This window comes from Natator depressus, chromosome 2, assembly GCF_965152275.1.
Source record: "Natator depressus isolate rNatDep1 chromosome 2, rNatDep2.hap1, whole genome shotgun sequence".
Classification (NCBI taxonomy): Eukaryota; Metazoa; Chordata; order Testudines; family Cheloniidae; genus Natator; species Natator depressus.
Genome location: NC_134235.1, coordinates 14626470 through 14651057, shown reverse-complemented (window position 1 = coordinate 14651057; position 24588 = coordinate 14626470). Strand labels below are relative to the sequence as shown.

Below are 24588 nucleotides of genomic sequence, written 5' to 3'. Positions count from 1 at the left end.
GATTGGCACTACATTAGCCTTTTTCCAGTCATCTGGGACTTCCCCCGTTCGCCATGAGTTTTCAAAGATAATGGCCAATGGCTCTGCAATCACATCCGCCAATTCCTTTAGCACTCTCGGATGCAGCTCGTCCGGCCCCATGGACTTGTGCACGTCCAGCTTTTCTAAATAGTCCCTAACCACCTCTTTCTCCACTGAGGGCTGGCCATCTACTCCCCATGTTGTGATGCCCAGTGCAGCAGTCTGGGAGCTGACCTTGTTAGTGAAGACAGAGGCAAAAAAAGCATTGAGTACATTAGCTTTTTCCACATCCTCTGTCACTAGGTTGCCTCCCTCATTCAGTAAGGGGCCCACACTTTCCTTGGCTTTCTTCTTGTTGCCAACATACCTGAAGAAACCCTTCTTGTTACTCTTGACATCTCTTGCTAGCTGCAGCTCCAGGTGCGATTTGGCCCTCCTGATTTCATTCCTACATGCCCGAGCAATATTTTTATACTCTTCCCTGGTCATATGTCCAACCTTCCACTTCTTGTAAGCTTCTTTTTTATGTTTAAGATCTGCTAGGATTTCACCGTTAAGCCAAGCTGGTCGCCTGCCATATTTACTATTCTTTCGACTCATCGGGATGGTTTGTCCCTGTAACCTCAACAGGGATTCCTTGAAATACAGCCAGCTCTCCTGGACTCCTTTCCCTTTCATGTTAGTCCCCCAGGGGATCCTACCCATCCGTTCCCTGAGGGAGTCGAAGTCTGCTTTCCTGAAGTCCAGGGTCTGTATCCTGGTGCGAACCTTTCTTCCTTGCGTCAGGATCCTGAACTCGACCAACTCATGGTCACTGCCCCCCAGATTCCCATCCACTTTTGCTTCCCCCACTAATTCTTCCCGTTTTGTGAGCAGCAGGTCAAGAAAAGCTCCCCCCCAGTTGGCTCCTCTAGCACTTGAACCAGGAAATTGTCCCCTACGCTTTCCAAAAACTTCCTGGATTGTCTATGCACTGCTGTATTGCTCTCCCAGAAGATATCAGGAAAATTAAAGTCACCCATGAGAACCAGGGTGTGCGATCTAGTAGCTTCTGCGAGTTGCCGGAAGAAAGCCTCATCCACCTCATCCCCCTGGTCCGGTGGTCTATAGCAGACTCCCACCACTACATCACTCTTGTTGCTCACACTTCTAAACTTAATCCAGAGACACTCAGGTTTTTCTGCAGTTTCGTACCGGAGCTCTGAGCATTCATACTGCTCCCTTACATACAGTGCTACTCCCCCACTTTTTCTGCCCTGCCTGAACAGTTTATAACCATCCATGACAGTACTCCAGTCATGTGAGTTATCCCACCAAGTCTCTGTTATTCCAATCACGTCAGAATTCCTTGACATCACCAGGACCTCCAGTTCTCCCTGCTTGTTTCCAAGGCTTTGTGCATTCATATATAAGCACTTGAGATAACCTGCTGATCGCCCCTCATTCTCAGTATGAGGCAGGAGCCCTCCCCTCACAGACGTTCCTGCCTGCGTTTCCTCCCGGTATCCCATTTTGCCACTTACCTCAGGGCTTTGGTCTCCTTCCCCCGGTGAACCTAGTTTAAAGCCCTCCTCACTAGGTTAGCCAGCCTGCTCGCAAAGATGCTCTTCCTTCTCTTCGTAAGGTGGAGCCCGTCTCTGCCCAGCACTTCTCCTTCATGGAACACCATCCCATGGTCAAAAATTCCAAAGCCTTCTCTCCGACACCACCTGCGTAGCCATTCATTGACTTCCACGATTCGACGGTCCCTACCCAGGCCTTTTCCTTCAACGGGGAGGATGGACGAGACCACCACTTGCGCCTCCAACTCCTTTATCCTTCTTCCCAGGGCCACGTAGTCCGCAGTGATCCGCTCAAGGTCATTCTTGGCTGTATCATTGGTGCCCACGTGGAGAAGCAGGAAGGGGTAGCGATACGAGGGCTTGATGAGTCTCGGCAGTCTCTCCGTCACATCGCGAATCTTAGCCCCTGGCAAGCAGCAGACTTCTCGGTTTTCCCGGTCAGGGCGGCAGATAGATGACTCAGTCCCCCGGAGGAGAGAGTCCCCGACCACCGTCACCCGCCTCCTTCTCTTGGGAGTGGTGGTTGTGGAACCCCCAACCTCAGGACATCGCATCTCATGCCTTCCAACCAGCGGAGTCTCCTTCTGCTTTCTCCCCCCAGACATATCATCTGGTCCACTCTCTGCAATGGTACCTGTGGAGAGAACATGAAAGCGGTTAGTTACCTGTGTCTGCGTTGCTGGAACCCGGACATTCCCCCTTCCTCTTCTGGAGGTCACATGTTGCCAAGCTTCTTCACTGGCCTCTTGGCTCCGCTGTGCAACCTGCCCTAAATCTTTAGAGCTTTGCGCCCGTAGAAGCATATCCTGACTTTTGTCCAGAAAATCCTCAGATTCTCGTATGCAACGCAGGGTCGTTATCTGTTGCTCCAGACCTTCAATCTTCAATGTATACCTTCAAATCAGCGGCACTGCTATGGGTACCCGCATGGCCCCACAGTATGCCAACATCTTTATGACTGACTTAGAACAATGCTTCCTCAGCTCTCGTCCCCTAATGTCCCTACTCTACTTGTGCTACATTGATGACATCATCATCATCTGGACCCATGGAAAAGAAGCCCTTGAGGAATTCCACCAGGATTTCAACAATTTCCATCCCACCATCAACCTCAGCCTGGACCAGTCCACACAAGACATCCGCTTCCTGGACACTACGGTGCTAATAAACGATGGTCACATAAACACCACCCTATCCCGGAAACCTACTGACCGCTATACTTACCTACATGCCTCCAGCTTTCATCCAGACCACACCACACGATCCATTGTCTACAGCCAAGCTCTATGATACAACCGCATTTGCTCCAACCCCTCAGAGAGAAACACCTACAAGATCTCTATCAAGCGTTCTTACAACTACAATACCCACCTGCTGAAGTGAAGAAACAGATTGATAGAGCCAGAAGAGTTCCGAGAAGTCACCTACTACAGGACAGGCCCAACAAAGAAAATAAAAGAACGCCACTAGCCATCACCTTCAGCCCCCAACTAAAACCCCTCCAATGCATTATTAAGGATCTACAACCTATCCTGAAGGATGACCCAACACTCTCACAAATCTTGGGAGACAGGCCAGTCCTTGCCTACAGACAGCCCCCCAACCTGAAGCAAATACTCACCAGCAACCATATACCACACAACAGAACCACTAACCCAGGAACCTATCCTTGGCAACGAGCTTTGTTGCAACTGTGCCCACATATCTATTCAGGGGACACCATCACAGGGCTAATAACATCAGCCACACTATCAGAGGCTCGTTCACCTGCACATCCACCAATGTGATATATGTCATCATGTGCCAGCAATGCCCCTCTGCCATGTACATTGGTCAAACTGGACAGTCTCTATGTAAAAGAATAAATGGACACAAATCAGATGTCAAGAATTATAACATTCATAAACCACTCGGAGAACACTTCAATCTCTCTGGTCACGCGATTACAGACATGAAAGTTGCGATATTACAACAAAAAAACTTCAAATCCAGACTCCAGCGAGAGACTGCTAATTGGAATTCATTTGCAAATTGGATACAATTAACTTAGGCTTGAATAGAGACTGGGAGTGGCTAAGTCATTATGCAAGGTAACCTATTTCCCCTTGTTTTTTCCTACCCCCCCTCCTCAGACGTTCTTGTTAAATGCTGGATTTGTGCTGGAAATGGCCCACCTTGGTTACCATACACATTGTAAGGAGAGTGATCACTTTAGATAACCTATTACCAGCAGAAGAGTGGGTGGGGGGAGGTATTTTTTCATGCTTTGTGTGTATAAAAAGATCTTCTACACTTTCCACAGTATGCATCCGATGAAGTGAGCTGTAGCTCACGAAAGCTTATGCTCAAATAAATTGGTTAGTCTCTAAGGTGCCACATGTACTCCTTTTCTTTTTGCGAATACAGACTGACACGGCTGTTACTCTGAATCCTAATAAGCAGGCATCCATGATTAAGGTCTTCTGGGGTGGGGTGGGGAATGAAGGGGACCACACACACACACACACACACACACACACACACTTGCTCCCCCACCAAGTCAGAGAAGCTCAAACTCTGTGGGGAAGCAAGACTAGTTTGTCCACACTGTCTGCTCAGCAAGTAAACCACCTGAAGCCAAGCCTGCAGGCAATGAAGGTGAAGTCTCACAAAGGATGTCACATATCTACAGGAAGAGATGTAACCTAGAAGGATGAGACATGAATGGACTGATATCTGTGGGCTCAGTTGGAGCTAAGTGACAAATTCCTTTATGGATTGGAACCTGTCCTGAGGAAAAAAATGCATGTTGTCCCAATAAACTCTGTGGGAGCTAAAATGGACTTTTTTGTATTTAGAGAGACAAGGTGGATGAGGTAATATATTTTATTAGACTAACTTCTGTTGGTGGACTGGAAGGGACAAGCTTTCGAGCTTCACAGAGTTCTTCCTCCAGTCTGTAGAAAGTAACCAGTGTGTCACAGCTAACTACAAGGCAGGACTGATTGTTAAGTACAAGGAATTAACACATGTTGTAGGGGACCACTTAAAATGAAATGGGCAATTAACACCTTTACAGTCGTAGGACAAAGGAGGGTTAGCAGCAGCAGGGTGTTTTAAAATTGTTGTAATGAGCCATAAAACCAGTCTCTCTGTTCAGAGCTTGGTTTTGATGTCTAGCAGAGTTATGAAGTTTAATTCACAGGCACATCTGGATAGATTACAACTTGGCAGCCCTCAAAGGTCGTGTCAGAAGTTTCTTATGTGGAGGTGAGGGCTGGAAGGAGGAAGCAGGGGAATGTTAGGTTTGCTACATTGTACACTAGGCTGTTTTCTTGGTGGTTCATATCCCCTTTGGTTAAAATGTTTGAGGTGTTGGTCTCCATCTATAGGGCTGAGGCCTGTGGTACTTACTTTTTGGTGCTGAAGTGGAGACTCCCAGTGGACCAAGGGTTGCCCTTGAGTTTTTCAGTGAATCTAATGAGTTATGTGTCTTTTCACAGAACAGGTTGTCTCCCTCACAGGATTAATCTTCAACTGTAACTTGTACCTTCCCAGGGAACCCAGAGGATAGGAGCCACAAAGCCCTCCATATGACTATAGCTGTCACCATCGAGCAGAAGGCCATATCCACCACATCGACTGAGGCCTGCCGAGTGAGATATCACTGCAGTCATTGAAGAAGTTCTGTCACAAACTAAGGATGGTAGAAAGGAACTGGAGAGGAAGCCAATCCATCCTGTCCCTTATACCTTCGATTTGGAGCACAAAGAGGAAAAGGGCCCAGGCATGGACCAATGGATGCTGCTGTTAGGATATAGATATTCAGGCCTGTCTGGAAAGGCCTATACTCTAAGAATTTAGGTGTATTCTTATCACTTGGCTAGTTATATAAGTATACAAGAAAGAATCAAAATCACTGTCTGCCGGTGTAAGGGCCTTCTCTTACTGTGACAGTCTGAGGCCCTGTGCTTAGGCTAAGGCCTTTGGCTAAGCAGCAGAGGCAGCCATAAGCTGGGAAGCGAACGGTCACAGCCTCACATCCCAAACTAGTCACATGGAAATAAGGTGCTATTGGGCTGTTAGGAATACAATCCTGTCCTGATAATGCCTATCGCCTCCAGAGAAAGGGAAGTGCCTAGAAGATGTAAAAGGAAACTTAGTTTGATAGCATCCTGTCTGGCAAGAACTCACTTATCAATAGCTGGGATGTGAAATCCTCATTTCTGAGTTTGTTCTATCACTGTAGTCCCCATTTCCCCATTGTTTGTCTGTATAATCTCTGTCTGGTTCTGTGATTGTTTCTGTCTGCTGTATAATTAATTTTGCTGGGTGTAAACTAATTAAGGTGGTGGGAAATAATTGATTACATAATCATGTTACAATATGTTAGGATTGGTTAGTTAAATTTCAGGAAAATGATTGGTTAAGGTATAGCTAAGCAGAATTCAAGTTTTACTATATAGTCTGCAGTCAATCAGGAAGTGGGTGGGTGGGGAAATGGGGTTGGAGAAATTGGAATCATGTTTTGCTAAGGGCAGGAATGGGAACAGGGACACAGGTGTAAGGCTCTGTGGTGTCAGAGCTGGGAAGGGGGACACTAAGGAAGGAAACTGGAATCATGCTTGCTGGAAGTTGACCCAATAAACATCGAATTGTTTGCACCTTTGGACTTCGGGTATTGTTGCTCTCATGTGAGAAGGACCAGGAAAATAAGTGGGTGAAGGAATAAGCCCCCTAACAGCTGCCTGTTAAAATCTTCTAATCTCAGTAGCAGAGTGCATGCACACCATTAGGGGAATACACCGAGGGACCAACACTTGAAGAACCATCTTATATGGGTGTCATATAAGAACAGAGGTTAGACAGATAAGATACTTCTTGCTGACCTCTGCCTCTGTTCCCAAAACATATCTAATCAGCTTCAGAAGATTCACAGAAAAAGCTAGCTGCCCTTCCTCTGCTACTCTAAAATACCAAGTAAGTAAAGGGACGTCTCACGTACTTTTGAATAACTCTGTACTTGGAGCTTCTTCCATCCTGGTGGTCAAGTTTAAAGCTTCTGAAATCCTTCAGGAAAAGGATATGAAGCACCCATAGCCTCATCAGAGGAGGAAGAAGCAGGGCCAGCCAACTGATTCAAAGAATCCTCTTCAACTTAATCCTTATCTTTTTATTTTCCCTAGGACAGATGTGAAGTACCGGAGATTCAAGTCTCCCAGAAACAGAAGGATGTTAACAGACTGATTCAGTTGGGGAGGGGGAAAAAACTACTCATGATCCCTCTGGGGAATTTTTCATTGAAACAGCAAATTCAATTATGTGTTAGTTACACAGGCCAGCAAGACTATACTCCATATAAGAGACCCATCATAGAACATCAGGAAGAATATGAAGCCAAAGGAGGAATAACCACATGACCTGCAGGACAAAGGCACTTTCTGAATGCCTCAGCCTTTTAAAAAGAAGCTGCAAGCAAAAAGTATACTGTATAGGAGATTTGAAGGCCTAAGGACTCCCTGGAATGGGCCTACAATTCCATCCCATTGGCAACATGGCAAAGCTCTCAGGCTTTAAGCCTCAGAACCAAAGTAACTTCTAACTGTCTGATATCAAATGGAGACATGATCAGGAATGGATCCTGACTACAGTCTAAAAAAGATAAAACTGGAGAGAAGACAATGCTAGATTAAGCTCTCTGGCTACTCAGCAGCACTGGTGCTGTAAACCCAACCAACTCTGAGGAAGGTGATAAGGTAACCAAAAGGGAATCAGACAATATAAAAGTATCCCCTGACAAGAAAGAATCTCTAAGTGTCAATTCCCTTGACAATGAAATTCCCTCCTATACCAATCTACACCTCATGCAAGCTTCATCGCTAATTTCTTATGGGGCTATAGGTGAAGGTGAGGGGAACAGTCACATCTTCGCTTCCTTCTTCTTTGATGCAGAGGAGGAAGTAGTCTGTGTCAAACTCAATTCTTGGAATCTGAAGACTTTGGAGCCAGACTTCAACCTTCACACAAATGACATTCCAGGCTCTGAAACGCCAGGTCCTAATGAAGCAGGTGCCTGAAATGCCTTTGCAAGCAAGAGAACTCTAAGCTTCAACACCCACTTCTCACAAATATGGGAACTTCTCATGGGATCCACCATGCTCAATGGCATATTCATACCCAATGAAGCCAAAGAATAGGGCTGACAAGCCTGCACTGAATTGGACATAGCTCTTATCACTTACGGCACATCTATGTAAATAAATAAGATATAGATCCTGGAAACTTCACAATTGTATGGTGTCTTTCTAAATGCTAATGACAATAAAAATACACTATGGGACCATTAGGGTTACGATCCCTTTTACAGTTTCATGTCTGATGTTGGGCACCACAAGGGAGTTGCATTCTGCCCTAACAACTACGGCTTACTAGAAGGTTCCATCTCAACAACCTGGGTACCTGTGGAATCCAAGAGTGGGTATCTACACTGAATCTTCAAAGGGAACAAGAAACTAACATTTTAAAAAGTTTTCTAAAGTTACTAAAAATTTCAAAAAGAAACTCCATGACCACAACTGAACAAACCCAAACTTGGAGGTAGCATATTCCAGAAGACTGACTGCTGACTGCCAAACCAGTCTCAATGGCATTACCCTGAATTATATCAGTATTTATTTAATACATATATCATTTCTCAAGCATAAATAATATTTTACAAATGTGGGTCCAGATACAGGTATCGTATTATTATTATAGCCAATTGCACTTGAAATAAACTATCCACATCATGTAATATTGTCACTTGATTTTGAAAATTATGGTGATGACATAGAACTTAGATTAAAAAAAATACTATTTCATTTGTACTTACCAACTCGGTGTGAACTTTAAGATGTGCCTGGAGCTTGTATTTATCTGGAGTGGAGTAGTCACAGTCTTCGGTGGGACATTTCAGCAAAATGTTACTGTGCTTCTGAATGACATGACGCTTAAGGCAGTTTTTGGTGATGGAGGAATAATTGCACTGGGAACAGTAATACAAATGCTCTCGAGTGTGAGTACGAACATGCATGTCATAATGCACCTGGTACCAAAACAACTTGCCTAAAAATAAGATTAAACAATCAAACATGAAAACAAGTTTTTTTTCTGAAGAATTTTTTTAAATTGATATTATAAATCATTCAAATACATATTTAATTTCAATTCAAACCACAACATCTGAATCCTTTCCTTCTGTGTTTAATGAAAGGTTAGCTGTTAAAATTATCTTAAAACACCTCACTGATGCAAATATATTTAGAAACAGCAATCGTGGCACCTCCTTAATTGACATGTACTAAAGAAAGAGATCTTAACAAGGGACCCCTTCATGGAGGATATCATAACAAATGTATTTCTAATGAGGAAGTTCTTTAAAAATTGTGCCCCTATTTAAAACATGAAAATGCAGGAATTCGTAGTAAATATGGTTTAGCTGAACCAATCATAAGTCAGGAGGCCTTGTTGACACTTGCCCCTCTGTTCCAAACTGTTCTAAAATAAGGACTCCAGGAAAAAAAGTGATTAGAAAATCTTTGAACGTGCCTGTACAAATATGCTGACTTTAAAGAATAACTCTACATTTAATTACTGAATGTCTTCAAACTTGAATTCCTTTCCCTTCTCAGCGATGAACACTATAACAAGACAAGTTCAGAGTTTCTTACTTTCTCCATTTTTGAATTATGCAAGCACAAAACTTTCCGTCAGAACATCGGTGACAAGTGTATGCTACTCCCCACTTTTGTAACTTCCACCAAAACAACAACAACTTTGGTCTCAAACTAAGTATTGAAAATTTCCACCCCAAAGGAATTTGTTTGAGAAAGTTATGACAAAGGGAAACCACATCAGTAATTTAACATTACATTATTTGCTATCAGAAGAGGTCATCAGACACGTCTGGTGTATATATACACACATCTCTACATACTACAGAAACATGAAAGGCTGAATTCTCCACTATGGTCCATACAGAGCTTGAGCACTATGGAGAGCATGGGCTGATGGTGAGCTGATTGCAACTCCTTGGTTCTGCTCTGCCTGGCCCCGGCAAAAGTTAAAGCAGCAAGGGGCACGGGAAAGGAAGAGAAAACAGCAGCTTTAACTTACATTGCAAGCATACCATCCCAGACGGATGTTACCCCAGCAGAGAATCAGGCATATCAGAACCTCACTTTGCCATGCCTTCTCCATTTTCCAAGGTTTCCTTGGCAGATTTAAGTTCATTTTGCACTCTTTATGCAGCACAAAATATTTTCAGAGGACCAGAACCCAGCCCAGAACCTTTGTACTTAAGTCAGAAATTACTGTTGCTACAAATGAAGAGATGGACAAATGCACCAAAGTATAAACCAGAATGCAATGAAAAAAAGTAGGGCTATGTGACTTATTTGAACTAACTCACAGTATTCCACTGCTCCTTACCACAGTATTCACATTCCAAGTCTCCATACACCTTCCTGATCTTCTCACACAAGTCTGTGTTCATTTGTCTCTTTTGTAAACTGTCCAATATCTGCATAAAGGCAACAGCTCCACTTCGATTATCAGAAGCCATATTATGAGAGTCCAGCTGTGGACTGATGACTGTATTGGAATCTGATGCTGTAGCAGGGTTTGTGGACTCATCTGTGTTTTGATTTGGTGACTTGCTAGTTTCTAATTCATTAAGACAAAAGGGTTGAACTTTCTCTTTGGAAGCTGAAAGGTTCTCAATGTCTATATTTTTCTGACTTATATTAGAGCTTTTGCCTCCAGACAACAGCGGAATTTCCTCACCCTGCATATTCACTGAACTATCATGACTGACTTTCTGCACATTTTCATGAGAAGCCTTTAGCTCATTGGAAGCACAGGTATCATTTTTCAGTAAGAAACAATCTGAAGCCAGGTCTGATTGAGGGTCTGGTGCTGCTAGGTCTGTTGATGGTTGATGTGGTGTTTCTGGTACATTCTCCACCGGGAAGTTTTCAAATTCTAAAGAAGGGGCAGTCTCAATCTTCAGAAGACTACCAGGCGGATCATTATGGCTTCCATCTATGGTATTTGATTCACCTTTACAAGTAGATTGCTTTGGTACGCTAAGAGCATTAGCGCTTAGGGGAGTGAACTCATCTGCACTCTGTGATAACTGTTCTCCAAGTGCTTCCTGTTGGATATCACCTCCTGGTTCCAGAAGGCAGAAACTTTGATTGATAGAACTGTTAAAAACAGAAGTTTCTTGTAAATGTCCATGCAGTTCTTTGATATGTGCACGAAGCCTTACAGAACTGACAAATTTCTTCGAACACACAGAACAAACATACACAAATGGATGTTTTCGGACATGAAGTTCGAGTGCTTGATACTTTGTGGCTCCATGGCCGCAAAGTTCACAAGCAAAGGGCCTTTCATCACCGTGGACTAGCATGTGTCGGTCTCGATCCAGTTCATTTTTGAATTTACGTTCGCAAATATGGCAGTCATAGAGCAGTTGTCTCTTGCCTTCTCGGGTCATCAAGCGGAGCTCATCAAATACATCTTTCACTTTTTTGTCTTGCAAGTCATGTGTTTCCTTGATATGTTTAATTAGATTTTTGACATCTGAGTACTTCTTTTTGCAGAAGCGGCAATGCTGCTTAATTTTCTTGTGGACTCTCTCAATATGGACTTTGAGATGGCCTTTGCTGAGACAGGTGAATGCACAGTAATCACAACTAAACTTCTCTCCTGTGTGTTTCCGCATGTGGACATTGAGGTTGGCTTTTATAGCACTGGCATAGCTGCAGTATGAACATTTGTAAGGCTTTTCGTTTGTGTGAATCCTCAAATGAGCCTGAAGAGAGTGTTTAAATTTGAACACCTTGTTGCAGTATTCACATGTAAAAATTTTTAGCTGAGTAGGACCTAACCTAGAAAGAAGCCAAACAACCAGAATATAGTTATCTTTAGAATTCTGATATATAGTTGCAAAATATGCCAAAGCAGCCTTGCTGTGTATTATGGACTAAGGGCATATAAAAATCTTCATTTTATGGATGGGGGAGACGCTAATTTTTTAATTAGTGGATATGCCTCTCACACTCCACCTGCTCTCCCCACACACACACACACACACACACACACACACGACTCAGACAAACTAACTGTCATACGTTGCACATCTAATTTTTTTTTAAACCCCTGTATCTATTTTTTTTTTTAAATTCAGGACTAACCCATTCTAAAGTTTACTTTTCCAACCTTATTGTGCTGAACTATTACTATTAGACAAATTAAGGGGGAAAAATGCTGTAAACATATTTGCAGAAACTCAGTTAAATTTTACAGTCTCAGCACTTGTGGAAATATGACATTCGGGAGACTCAGTTTTGGTAGCAGTAATAGTTAACTTCATTGAAACGTGTAGCTATTCAATTTATAATGACAAGATTGGTTCTCTTGAGAGAAAGCTAACATCTGCCTCACAAACTTGCTGAAGGATAAGATATTAAACCATTTAAGGATAATGAAAGAAAGGGGTAAATTCCAATAGACAAAGGTGCTATTTTAGGTTATGATGATTGTTTACCTATTTTTATCTTTTTATACTGTTGTACCTCTTAATATTTGACAGACTCTAATGGTCTAGCTACTCTGACTCACCTGATGTATAATCTGTTTCTGCCTGCTGAAATAAGGGAAACAAATGGAGGAATTTCCATTTCCATGATGCTGGATAAGGAAACATTTCACTCCCAAGTTTAACATGAACCCAAGTACTTTAAAATTACCTGCTTGATTTCATTGGCTGCTCATATGGAGTTTGTTGAATGGCATATTCTTGATACCCTCTTCGTTGAGCTGTGTCTGGTACTGCTGTCTCAGGATTTGTTGCTGATTCAGTTTCTGGGGGAGCAGCCTCAACTGGAACAATTTTTGTAGCTCCTAAAATTAAAATAAAACATAAAACAAAACATAATAATGCTTATGAAAATAGTGATATTAAAATGCAGTTGCCCTGTGACTATTATGCTATTTTACTTTGGTTTGTTCTACTTATTTGCATGTAATCATAGAAAGACTTACAGTAAAACATTGCAGATCTTTGTTGTATTGTAGGTGTGCACAGTGATGCCAGTTAAGGTTGCCTGACACTTCCATTATAAGATCCTGTTTTCAATTGCTTAGATCTTTGCTAGACTTTAACCATTTGAACTGAAATTTTACATGACAGGGTATCTGCCTCAGGTTGAAGTTTTTGGGAGAATTTCAGCCAAAATGATTCAGCCATTTCCAAGAACAAGGCTAGAGAAAAAACAACTTTTAACAGTATTAAAAAACAAAAATAAAAAACAAATGAACATCTTTTTAAAGAAAAAAAACAGCTCTAGACCCCTCCTACTTTTAAAGCAATTAAAATGTGGGGCTGAAGGAGGAAAAGTGGGGTTTTTTTTGTTTTTGTCAGGGATGTACCTTTTGTCAGGGATGTACCTTTGGGCAAAAATCAGCCCAAATTTGGCCAAGTTGTAAACCTTTTTAAAGATCATATTTTGCACATGCTCAGTGAAGACTGAGTTTAGCAGCTGAGACCTCTGAATATCCCATACTTGCTGAGCATGCTCCAGCCTCTTACAGATCCAATAGCTGATCAGATTGCATATACCCCACCCCCACAGTGCAACTGAGAATGCTCCAGCTCAACACTACAGAAGCAAAGCTGGACTTTCCCTGTAATGACTTCTCAAATGGGGTAGGGTTGGGCACTGAAACTAGGAGCAGGGAGCCTGTGTCTCCAGTGCTCTGGTGCCAGCAGAGGGATAACAGTCAGCAAGGAGGCGGGGAAATAAAAATAATAATAAAAATAAATAAAATGCAGAGGGGACAAAAGCTGGACCAGGAATGAGGGAAAGAATAGAAAGAGGAGCCTCGGACTAGCTGCGCAAGTTGACCAGGATTGGAAGCTGGTGCGGGAAACGGTCACATTCTGTTTTAACTCATTCAGTGCACAGAATGGACCTGCTCTGTGAATGAATCAGGATTGCACAGTAAAGGAGGCTGTTGTCTGTATGACCCTTAACACATTTGTTGCAGAAGTTGGAAGCTGTGCAGTGAATGAGGTAGGGGACTGCATGAAGAAAATCTCTTTGCCTCAGCTCCCCATCTGTAAATTGGGACAATACCACCTCCTCACTTCACAGGGGCATTGGGAAGACAAAAAAAAATGTTTGTGAAGAACTCAGAAACAATAGTGATGAGCACCACAGAAAAGCCCATGAGGAATCTAATAATTCTGTCTTTAGTGGGTTTGAATAGTGGGCAGTAAATAAAGCATGGAGACACACAATGTACAATAAGGAGAAAACAAATATTGAATAGTTGCTTATTCGGTGAGTCCTGTCCATTCCGTGCACTGAATAAGGTAGTGGTCCTATGAAAAAAAGTAGCATATGATCATGTAATTAAAGACTGTATCATAATGCATATGCAAGGAGGGACAAATTAAGGTTACCTGTGCAACCTTAAGTCTGACATTTCCTAACTTTTGAGTGCTCGACTTTGCAAACTTAATATTCTTTTAACATATATTTTGTGTGTGTGTGTGTGTGCGCGCGCGTGCGCGTGTGCGTGTAACCTTAGACCTAAAACAGCTTAGCTGAAATAAGTTACTTCATGCACAGTTGGCTGCATTAAGTCTCAAAGATTTGTTTGTTTGTTTATGTCAGCATTTGATCACATTTCGGTTTACAGCATTAGAAACTAAGAAACATCTAACTGGGAAAGACGACAGAAGCTTGTTTCTTTTTGTGGCAAAAGAAAGAACACAAATGAAATGAAATGTGAATATACTTTGGAAATAATAGAATAGAGCACAGAGAACAAAATTAAAAGGTAAAGTCACATAGGACAGTTTAGATAAAGTAAGAACGATTTTTTTTGTAAACCTAGACTCCCACTATGTTATATGAGAGAGAGAGAGAGAGAAACAAAATGATGCATATGAACTATTCCTTTCATCATGAAGGAACAAAATTAAGGTAATTATCTTCCCACCCATCAAGCAGATGGTTTTAAAGAAATTATCCTTTACAAAAAATAAGCAATACTTTAAAAAAAAAAAAAAGGGGGGGGGGGGAACTTAGTTGAAAAATAAATTAAAAAGCCCAAGATTAAATCTTAGATACTCTGAGTGAAGGAAAGCTAGTCTGTAGGCAGATAACTAGGGCTGGTCAAAAATTTTCCATCAAAAAATGTTTTTTAATGGAGGGAGGGTTTGGGGTTTTTTTGTTTGGTTTTGGGTTTTTTGCAGTGTTTGCTTTCCACAGGAAAATTTTGACTTTTAACTGAAAAAACGAACTTCCAAAAATCAAAAATTTTGATTTCAAATACCACCACAGCAATTCCTAGGAGTATGAAATCAGGATCCTTATGCCCATACTTAGAGCCCTGCGCAGATACAGAATTTGGATGCGGATATCCGCAAAGTCGTGTGGCAAATTGCCGGCACTACTATGATGGGTCTCGCACTTTCTCTTCTTGGGTGGGGGTTCAGGGCACCGTTTCTTGGCCTGAACTGGGGCATTAACTGCCCCACTAGTGTCCTAGAGGAGGGGAGTGGAGATGGAGGGACCTGGGCCCGCCCTCTACTCCGGGTCCCAGCCCAGGGGCCCTAGGGATAGCAGTAAACCACTAGAACTAGTGGTTCTTCCCCTGGGCTACTTCCCTCTCCTGCCCTTCAGCTTGTGGGGCTTCCTGCCCTCTCCCTCTGCACAAACCAGGTGTCCCTTTACCTAGGGTCTTGGTCTTCTTAGCCCACTGCAGCACTTCTCCAAACTCTCCTCTGCTTCCCTCCAAACTGCTCTCTGTTCCAACACCAATCCACTCTGCTTCAACTCCTCTTCTCTGATTGAAGCAGGGGGTTTTTATCAGGTGACTGGCTTCAGGTGCTTTAATTGGCTTCAGGTGCTTTAATTAATTTATAGCAAACTTTCTTCCCTCTACAGGGAATAAGGCTCCCTTCTAACACTCTCCGGCTGCCCTCTGGCCATGCTGTATCACAGTAGATATCCGCAGATTTGCAGGCTCTACCCACATTCTCTTCTATGGGCCAGGTTTCCCAGCAAGACTACATGTTCCATGATGTATTGTGGCCAGGAACTCCTATGATGCACTGAGGTTGCTCACGAAGAGGTGAGATGGTAGTGCATCATGAGAGAAGTAGTTTAGCCAGGGAGCCCAGAAAATAAAAAAAATTTCTGACCAGCTCTACAACTAATACCTGCAATGCACACCACATTTAGAGAATAGTAGCACTCAAAGGCCCTGATCAGAATAGGGGTCCCATTGTGCCAGATAGTGTATGTTCCCAGTAGACACAGTCCTTGGACAAGCTAGTAGGCTATCTGTATCTCGGACTTCCCCTTGATCTCAAGTGCAACCCACTCAGGTCTCAGACCTGGGAGGAATTATATGATTCTCCCACTCTCAGACCTGGGTTTGAGCTGACATCCCCTGGTACTAACCATGATTATCTCAGCAGGTCTGACTTGGACTCAGACCCTGCAGTTCTGTTGCCTGGGAAGCAGTGACCAATGGTTAATACAGTGGCTAAACAGCCTTCTTAAAGCAAAGTACTACTTATTTAGAACCAAACAGAAAACATATCTTACTATCCCCAACTGTGACAACTTGGGGAATCAATCTATATGTAACCAACTTATGAATTTGAGTTGATTTTCTTAAATTGCTGCTTCATTGAATGCCTCAGTATATGAAGAATCCACCATCTGCTATCAGAGCTGTGCCACACATCTCCCAGACCATTCGTTCTTCTTACTTTATCTTGATGGTTGCCCAATTGAAATGGTAGCACGTTAGCACAATGGGTTGGTTGAAGCTAGCATTTCCCACCCCCGACCCCCAATTTCTCTGTAGAGGGCTGGGGTTTGAAGCAGTAGTATTTCCCCAGAAGGAGGAACAAAAAGATGAGCTCTTTAAAACAGAGACTGGGTCGGTTAGAGGAAGAGAGGAAAATTAGGGCAAGGGAGAGGTACAAGAGGCATGCTTTTGTAGCAGAGGGGATTTCTGACTGCAGGACCAGCAAAGGTCAAAGGAAGCTGGCTGGGTGGGGGAGAGAAGAGACATACATCCATGATGCAGAGAAGAACCATGAGCTGCAGGAGGAGGATCCTCGACACCCTAAAGTAGCCTAACCTAAGCTCAGAGAATGCTCCAGAATGGTGAAGAAACTGAGGCAGGGAATGGTGTATAGGTGTGTCTTAATGTGAAGAAGATCACCACAGCTCCTCAGGGCATAGGGCAGCTGGACTGCCAGGTTCCATTTTCTTGAAGGGGTAACAAATAGAGAGCTTGTGCCCAGGGAGTGTGCCAAAGAGGCCTAAAATGAGACAATGCTGGAGCCTACTCATTCAGCAAGCTTAACGTACATGGGGCTCATTGAGGTGGGACCTAAACACAGCAGCCTGGTGAGTGTCCAGTAGAGGGAGCTTTGCCAGGACTGTGATATCAAGGCTTACCATTAGAGCCTTACAAATCTGCGGATATATGCTTTCTATCCATGGATGCAGACATCTGTGGACCATGTTTGCGGACAGATGCGGATCCAAATTTTGTATCTGTGCAGGGTTCTTCTTACCATTACCATTCCCTGGATCTGGGAAAGACCCACCTTCCCCAGATTCCTGCTCCAGAGCGTCTCTCTGTCGGCTTGTCTCCCTGGAGAGCCCCTGGGAACTGATCCCCCTTCCTCTTTTGAGAGGGCTTTATTACGGTTTAGTGTTCTTATGATCTCTAGGCTCCAGCCACTTCATGTTGGAACCTGGCAGTATGTCACTGTCCTGTTATTTCCCCCCAGCATTTGTTGGGAGGTTTGTTTATTTATAGCTGTCATGTTGCTTTTCTGCTTGTTTTTTTCTGACAGCCCTCTATTGATTGATCTATTGAGCTAGATCAATAAATTCATATAGAAAAGTCTATAACCAGCTATACAAGAACTTCACCACATTGACCAGGTCACATACAGTGTTCATAAAATGATTTCAAGTATCAGAGGGTAGCCGTGCTAGTCTGTATTCACAAAAACAACAAGGAGTCCGGTGGCACCTTAAAGACTAACAGATTTATTTGAGCATAAGCTTTCGGGGGTAAAAACTCCACTTCTTCAGACTCCTTGTCATAAAATGATTGTATCTCAGTACTCTTTTAGATTATTATATAGCAGCTCCATGTTTGCCACAGTCCCAAAAACCTTACGATCAAAGAAGAAAAGCAGCATATGAAGGAAAGTAGAATGACAGACAATCAACATATTTTATTTGGTTATTTCAGAATTAGTGGTTATTTCAGAATTAGCCGAGTTACCTTGAAATAAAACTGATACCGTCCACACGACCAAACCAGTTTTCTCGATTTAAAGGGCTCTTTACTATGAATTCTGTACTCCACCTCGGCAAGTGGAGTAATGCTAAAATCAAGATCACAGTTCCAGGTTACAGGTACTGTGGACACAATTCGACGATATTGGCCTCCGGGAGCTTTCCCAGAATGCTCCCTTGTGACCGCTCTGGACAAGGCTCTGAACTCCGATGCACTAGCCAGGTAGGCAATAAAAGCCCCGAGAACTTTTGAATTTCCTGTTTGGTCACCATCAGCACAGTCCACCATCACAGGCGACCATGCAGAGTCCACTATCTCAAGAGACCACGCAGTCCCAGATTAGCAGATGAGCTCCAGCATGGTCCTAACAGGAGGTACTGGATCTCATTGCATGTTGGGGAGACGAATCTGTTATGGCAGAACTACGTTCCAAAAAAAGGAACGCAAATACATACGCTAAAGTCTCCAGGGCCATGATGGAAAGACGCTACTCCAGGGACACAGAACAGTGTCGTACAAAAATCAAGGAGCTCAGGCAAGCGTACCAAAAAGCCAGGGAGGCGAATGGGCGCTCTGGATCACAGCCCCATACATGCCACTTCTACCATGAGCTGCATCCAATTATGGGGGGTGACGACACCAGTACCCCACCACTGTCCGTGGACACCTACAAGGGGGGAGTAGCACGGAGCGAGGAAGGTGAATTTTTGGAGGACGAAGAGGAGGAGGAGGAGGAGGAGGAGGAGGACAGTGCACAGGCAGCAAGTGGGGAATCTGTTTTCCCCCCAGCCAGGAACTATTCTTAATGCTGGAGCCAATAGCCTCCCTCTACTCCCAAAGCATGCTCCTGGACCATGACCCTGGAGAAGGTACTTCTAGTGAGTGAGAGCTTGATCGGAGCCATGCGGTGGGGGTGGGGAGAAACCCAGCCGCGCTGGGCTGTTCACGTTTAGTTTAAAGGGCTCATCCCTTCTCAGAACCTCATCGGAGCCACACTGGGCTGTTCGCGTTTATTTTAAAGGGCTCATCCCTGCTCACAACTCTCACACTGTACCCTGGCCAGTCATGAAACTGGCTTTCAAAGCTTCTCTGATGTGCAGCGTGCCCTGCTGCGCTCTTTTAATGGCCCTGTTGTCTGGCTGTGCGAAACTGGCGAGTTGCCTCAACCTCCCACAGATATTGTGGAGCACACAACAAGCAGCAATTACAATTCGAATACTGGTTGTGCTGAGATCTAACCGAGTCAGTAAACTGCACCAGCGCGCTTTCAAATGTCCAAACGCACATTCTACCACCCTTCTGCACTTGCTCAACCTATAGTTGAACTGCTCCTTAGTACTGTCCAGGGTGCCTGTGTACGGCTTCATGAGCCATGGCATTAAGGGGTAGGCTTGGTCCCCGAGGATAACTATAGGCATTTCAACATCCCCAACAACAATTTTCTGGACTGTGAAGTAAGTTCCTTTCTGCAGCTGTTCAAACAGACCAGAGTTCCTGAAGATGTGAGTATCAAGCATCTTTTCCAGCCATCCCATGTTGCTATCGGTGAAACGTCCTTTGTGATCCACCAGTGCTTGCAGCACCATGGAAAAGTACCCCTTGTGGTTTATGTACTGGCCGCCCCGGTATTCCGGGGCCAAGATAGGGATATGCGTTCTGTCTATCACCCCGCCGCAGTTAGGGAATCCCAGCACATTGAAGCCATCCACAATGGTCTGCACATTTCCCAAAGTCACTAGTTGATAGCAGCTGGTCAATGATTGTGTTGGCTACTTGCAGCACAGCAGCCCCCACAGTAGATTTCCCCACTCCACACTGTTTCCCAATGACCGGTAGCTGTCAGGCGTTGCAAGCTTCCACAGGGCAATGGCCACTTGCTCCTCAACTGTGAGAGCTGCTCTCATTTTGGTGTCTTTGCACTTCAAGGCAGGGGACAGCAAGTCACAAAGTTCCATGAAAGTGGCCCTACGCATACGAAAGTTTCTCAGTCACTGGGAATCATCCCATACCTGCAACACGATGCGGTCCCACCAGTCTGTGCTTGTTTCCTGGGCCCAGAATCAGTGTTCCACAGCACGAACCTGGCCCAACAGCACCATGATCTCCCAATCGCCATATGCCATGTCGTCTGTGTCCATGTCCTCATCACTAAAGTAATCGCGCTGTTGTCGATTCCTCGCCCGGTTTTGCAGGTACTGCACATACTTCTGGATAATGCGCGAGGTATTTACAATGGTCAAAGCTGCAGCGGAGATCTGATCGGGCTCCAGGGCTATGGCGCCTGCATGGGTAATCCTGAAAAAAGGGCGTGAAACATAGGAGAGCAGAGTGGCAGAGGAAGCTGTGCTGTTTGGTTCACGGTAGCCGAACAAAGGCTGAAAATGTTTGTCTTCTGTGGCTTTCACGGAGGTGGGTGCCCAGGACAGACAACACGGAGAAGCTCGGAAGCATGGCAATAGCGGGAGAGCAGAGTGGGCGGCGGAAGCTGTGCTGCTCGGTTCATGATGGCCAAGCAGAGCTGAGTTGGAGAGGTGGATTCATAGTAGCAAGAGAGCAGTGGTGCACCATCTGCTGAAAGCAGTATGGTGTCTGCACGCCAAAAAGGCGCAAAAGGATTGTCTGCCATAGCTTTCTGACAACACACACCCAGAAACACCCGCAAGAATGTTTTTGCCCCATCATGCACTGGGAGCTTAACCCAGAATTCCAATGGGCAGCGGGGACTGCGGGAACTGTGGGATAGCTACCCACAGTGCACCACTCCGACATTCGATGCTAGCCTTGGTACTGCAGACGCAGTGTGCCAATTCATGCACTTTAGTGGGGACACAGAAGACTGAATGTATAAAATAGCTTCTGAAAATTCAAATAGAATAATTTCGAAATAATTTTGTACTGTAGACGTACCTTAAGCCTACAGGGCCCAGCATTAGCAGTGGCCAGAGGAACTATACATGCCCCTTCACGCTGGAGGAATTATACAGGGGAAAATGAAATTAACATAAAATAGAAGACTGAGGATTTGACATTTACTTTACCCAGTGGTGGCCATTAACACATTCAAACACACTATCAAAGAAAAACACCAGTCAGTCACATTTAAGAGTAAATACTTTTAACTGAAAGCAAAATTGTGCGTGGTCAGTGCAATTTCTAGTGGAGAAATGTTAACAACGCCTACTAGTCAATTTAATCAGAGGTCAAGGACTGATTAATCTTCCCTCTCACCTCTGGGAACATGGGGTCCCTCCTACTAATGAATAAGGTCCTTCAGTGCTGTCATAAATATAAAGGGAAGGGTAAACCCCTTTAAAATCCCTCCTGGCCAGATGAAAAATCCTCTCACCTGTAAAGGGTTAAGAAGCTAGGATAATTTCACTGGCACCTGACCAAAATGACCAGTGAGGAGACAAGATACTTTCAAAAGCTGGGAGGAGGGAGAAAAACAAAGAGTCTGTCTGTGTGATGCTTTTGCCGGGGACAGAACAGGAATGGAGTCTTAGAACTTAGTAAGTAATCTAGCTAGATATGCGTTAGATTATGATTTCTTTAAATGGCTGAGAAATTAAGCTCTCCTGAATAGAATGGATATTCCTGTCTGTGTGTCTTTTTCTAACTTAAGGTTTTGCCTAGAGGGATTCTCTATGTTTTGAATCTAATTACCCTGTAAGGTATTTACCATCCTGATTTTACAGAGGTGATTCTTTTTATTGTTACTTCTTTTTTACTGTTACTTCTATTAAAATTCTTCTTTTCAAGAACCGAATGCTTTTTTTCATTGTTCTTAAGATCCAAGGGTTTGGGTCTGTGGTCACCTATGCAAATTGGTGAGGAATTTTATCAAACCTTCCCCAGGAAGTGGGGTGCAAGGGTTGGGAGGATTTTGGGGGGAAAGACATTTCCAAACAACGCTTTTCTAACAAAATAAACCCAGATAAATGTTTGGTGGTGGCAGTGGAAGTCCAAGGGCAAAGGTAAAATAGTTTGTACCTTGGGGAAGTTTTAACCTAAGCTGGTAAAAGTAAGTTTAGGAAGTTTTCATGCAGGTCCCCACATCTGTACCCTAGAGTTCAGAGTGGGAAAGGAACCTTGACAAGTGCCATGGGAAGAGGCGTTTGCAGTGCTGCTGCTCAAGCTAAACTTATTCTGTGGGTTAATATAAGCTTTCAAAGTTTCTAAGGCTGTCAATCCATTACCTTTCCTGAGCTCTAAATTCATTCTATGAAAGAAAAATTAATCAAACCTTGTCTAGCTGTCCTTGTAGAAAAATTAGAATCCCCCCGATCTGTTCTAAAGGGATTTTCAAAGATCAGTTGAGCTATAATCTACAGCGTACACGATATAAAACAGCGTCCTAAATAGTGCAGAATAAAAGTTTACTGAACAGCTAATACAACCATTTTGAAAGCATCTTGCATTAGAAAAAGGAGACACGCCGTTTGAGGCCTAGTCTACACTAAAAGGTTAGGCTGACCCTGCTACGTCACTCAGGGGTGTGAAAAATCCATATCCCTGAGCAATGTATTAAGCCAACCTAACCCCGGCGTAGACAGCGCTAAGTTGATGGAAGAATTCTTCCACCTCAGAGAGGTGCAATTACATATGTTGACAGGAGAACTCCTCCCCACTGCTGTAAGTAGTGTCTACACTGAGGAATTACACTGACACAGCTGCAGAGATTGTACGGGGAGATGTCAGCAAACCAGTAAAGTGCCTGAAACCACTATAGTTTATTGCTAAAAAGCAGCCAAGCTAGCAGGCCATAAAGTGTCCATGTAGCAAACTCAGCTTGACCAAGGAAGGAGGGGAGGGCGTTTTGGGTGCCACAGAAAGGGCAGCTTGACCCTGTGTCCTTCCGGATAAGAATTGTGTCAAAGTTGCTGATACATGCATTTTAGAAGAGCAGGATGTGCCCCAGGAATGTCTATTGGGACCTCAAGGCTGCAAACTCTGGAAAAACACACACCTGGTTAATCGACAATCAGAAGGAACCTCTTGCTTGACCATTGAAACTGCTTGCTTAACAAGTTTTCTTTAAGGGACGTGTCATTCTATTACTAATGTATAAATAAGGGGGAAAAGTTTGAGGTAGTGGGACTCTTCAGGACTGGACTCCCCTCTGGATGCATCTTGTGTTCCCCACCGGCAGACGGGCTGCCACTGTGCCACTTGAGAGCCACACTCAGCTTCGGTAATTATCGAGGGTTGGGGGGTGTTTTACTAACCTTTTGCGCACGTGTGTAAGTGCTTGAGACTAAGTAAAGTTTAGCTTGAAGTAAAAGCACTCTTGTGTTGTCCTGTTTCTGCCAGCCATCTATCGGTTGGACGGCCGTGTCTCCCCTGATTTATTTCCTGCTGCCACCTTGCACAGAGTAAAAGTTACCAAGAGCTTTCGGTTGAGAGAACCCCGGGTAACAAGATGTAGCTGTGCCACTGTAGCATTTCAAGGGTAGAAAAGCCATGAGTATGATCACTTTCTCAAAACTATAGATGAAATCCTACTAATTCTTGAAAAAAGAAAAGGAGTACTTGTGGCACCTTAGAGAGTAACAAATTTATTTGAGCATAAGCTTTCGTGGGCTACAACTCACCATAGTCTCTAAGGTGCCACAAGTACTCCTTTTCTTTTTGCGAATAGAGACTAACACGGCCGCTACTCTGAAACCTACTAATTCTTGAGTTTCCATTTTTCTAACTGGTAGAAAACTTATCTAGCATCTTCAACAAGGATTTTATAACACTGCACATTAAGAAAAAAGGGGTATCTATACAAAGTTCTCAGCTTAGATGACAGGTGGCTATAGAGTGCTAATGCTTGATGAAAATGCTGCAGTGACAGCACTTAAACAGTCTTGAACTTGACATGATTTATTTCAGTGTTTCTCAACCAGGGGTATGTGTATCCCTGGGGGTACTCAGAGATCTTCCAGGGGGTACATCAACTCATCTAGATAGTGCTTCTCAACCTGGGGGTTGCAGCCCCAAGTGGGGTCATGGGACAGGTTTGGGGGGGTCGCAAGTGCAGGACCAGCATTAGGGGATGGCAAGTAGGGCAAATGTCTGAGGTTCCACACCACAGGGGCCCAGCAAAGCTACATTACATGATTCAGCCCCGCTGCCTGGGGCTCAGGCTTTAGACAAGGCTCACAAGTGAAAAATAAGCTGAAGTATCACACTGAAATGTAAGTACAATATTTACTTTCCAATCAATTTATTGTATGATTATATGGTGAAAATGAGAAAGCAAACAATTTTCCAGTAATACCGTGCTGTGATACTTTTGTATTTTTATGTCTGATTTTGTAAGTAAGTAGTTTTTAAGTGAGATGGAACTTGGGGTACATAAGACAAATCTGACTCCTGAAAGGGGTACAGTAGTCTGGAAAGGTTGAGAACCACTGATCTAATGTAGGCAGAGGGGGAAAAACATTTTTTTTAATTCTTCAGCAACAGTCTGCAGCAATAAACTAACTTTCTACTAAAGAAAGATCTCCAGGAATGAAAGGAAAGGCTTTAAAAGCCATCTTTATGATATTGTACACATAAAAGCATTTATGAGAAAAGGAATGACCTCAGAATTTCCAGAGACACCAAAATAGCTGAAAAACATAAATGAATGACAACTATT

At 43.7% G+C, this 24588-nt stretch overlaps 1 protein-coding gene across 1 annotated transcript in view; it reads right to left on the bottom strand.

Annotated features, from left to right (window-relative positions):
* ZFAT (zinc finger and AT-hook domain containing) overlaps positions 1-24588 on the bottom strand; it is a 137769-nt gene that overhangs the window by 67435 nt on the left and 45746 nt on the right. The window contains exons 5-7 of the mRNA XM_074943813.1: positions 12359-12512; positions 10032-11497; positions 8434-8666 (exon numbers count right to left, since the gene is read on the bottom strand). Coding sequence (XP_074799914.1) covers positions 8434-8666; positions 10032-11497; positions 12359-12512 — 1853 coding nt within the window. The remainder of the gene's footprint in view (positions 1-8433; positions 8667-10031; positions 11498-12358; positions 12513-24588) is intronic.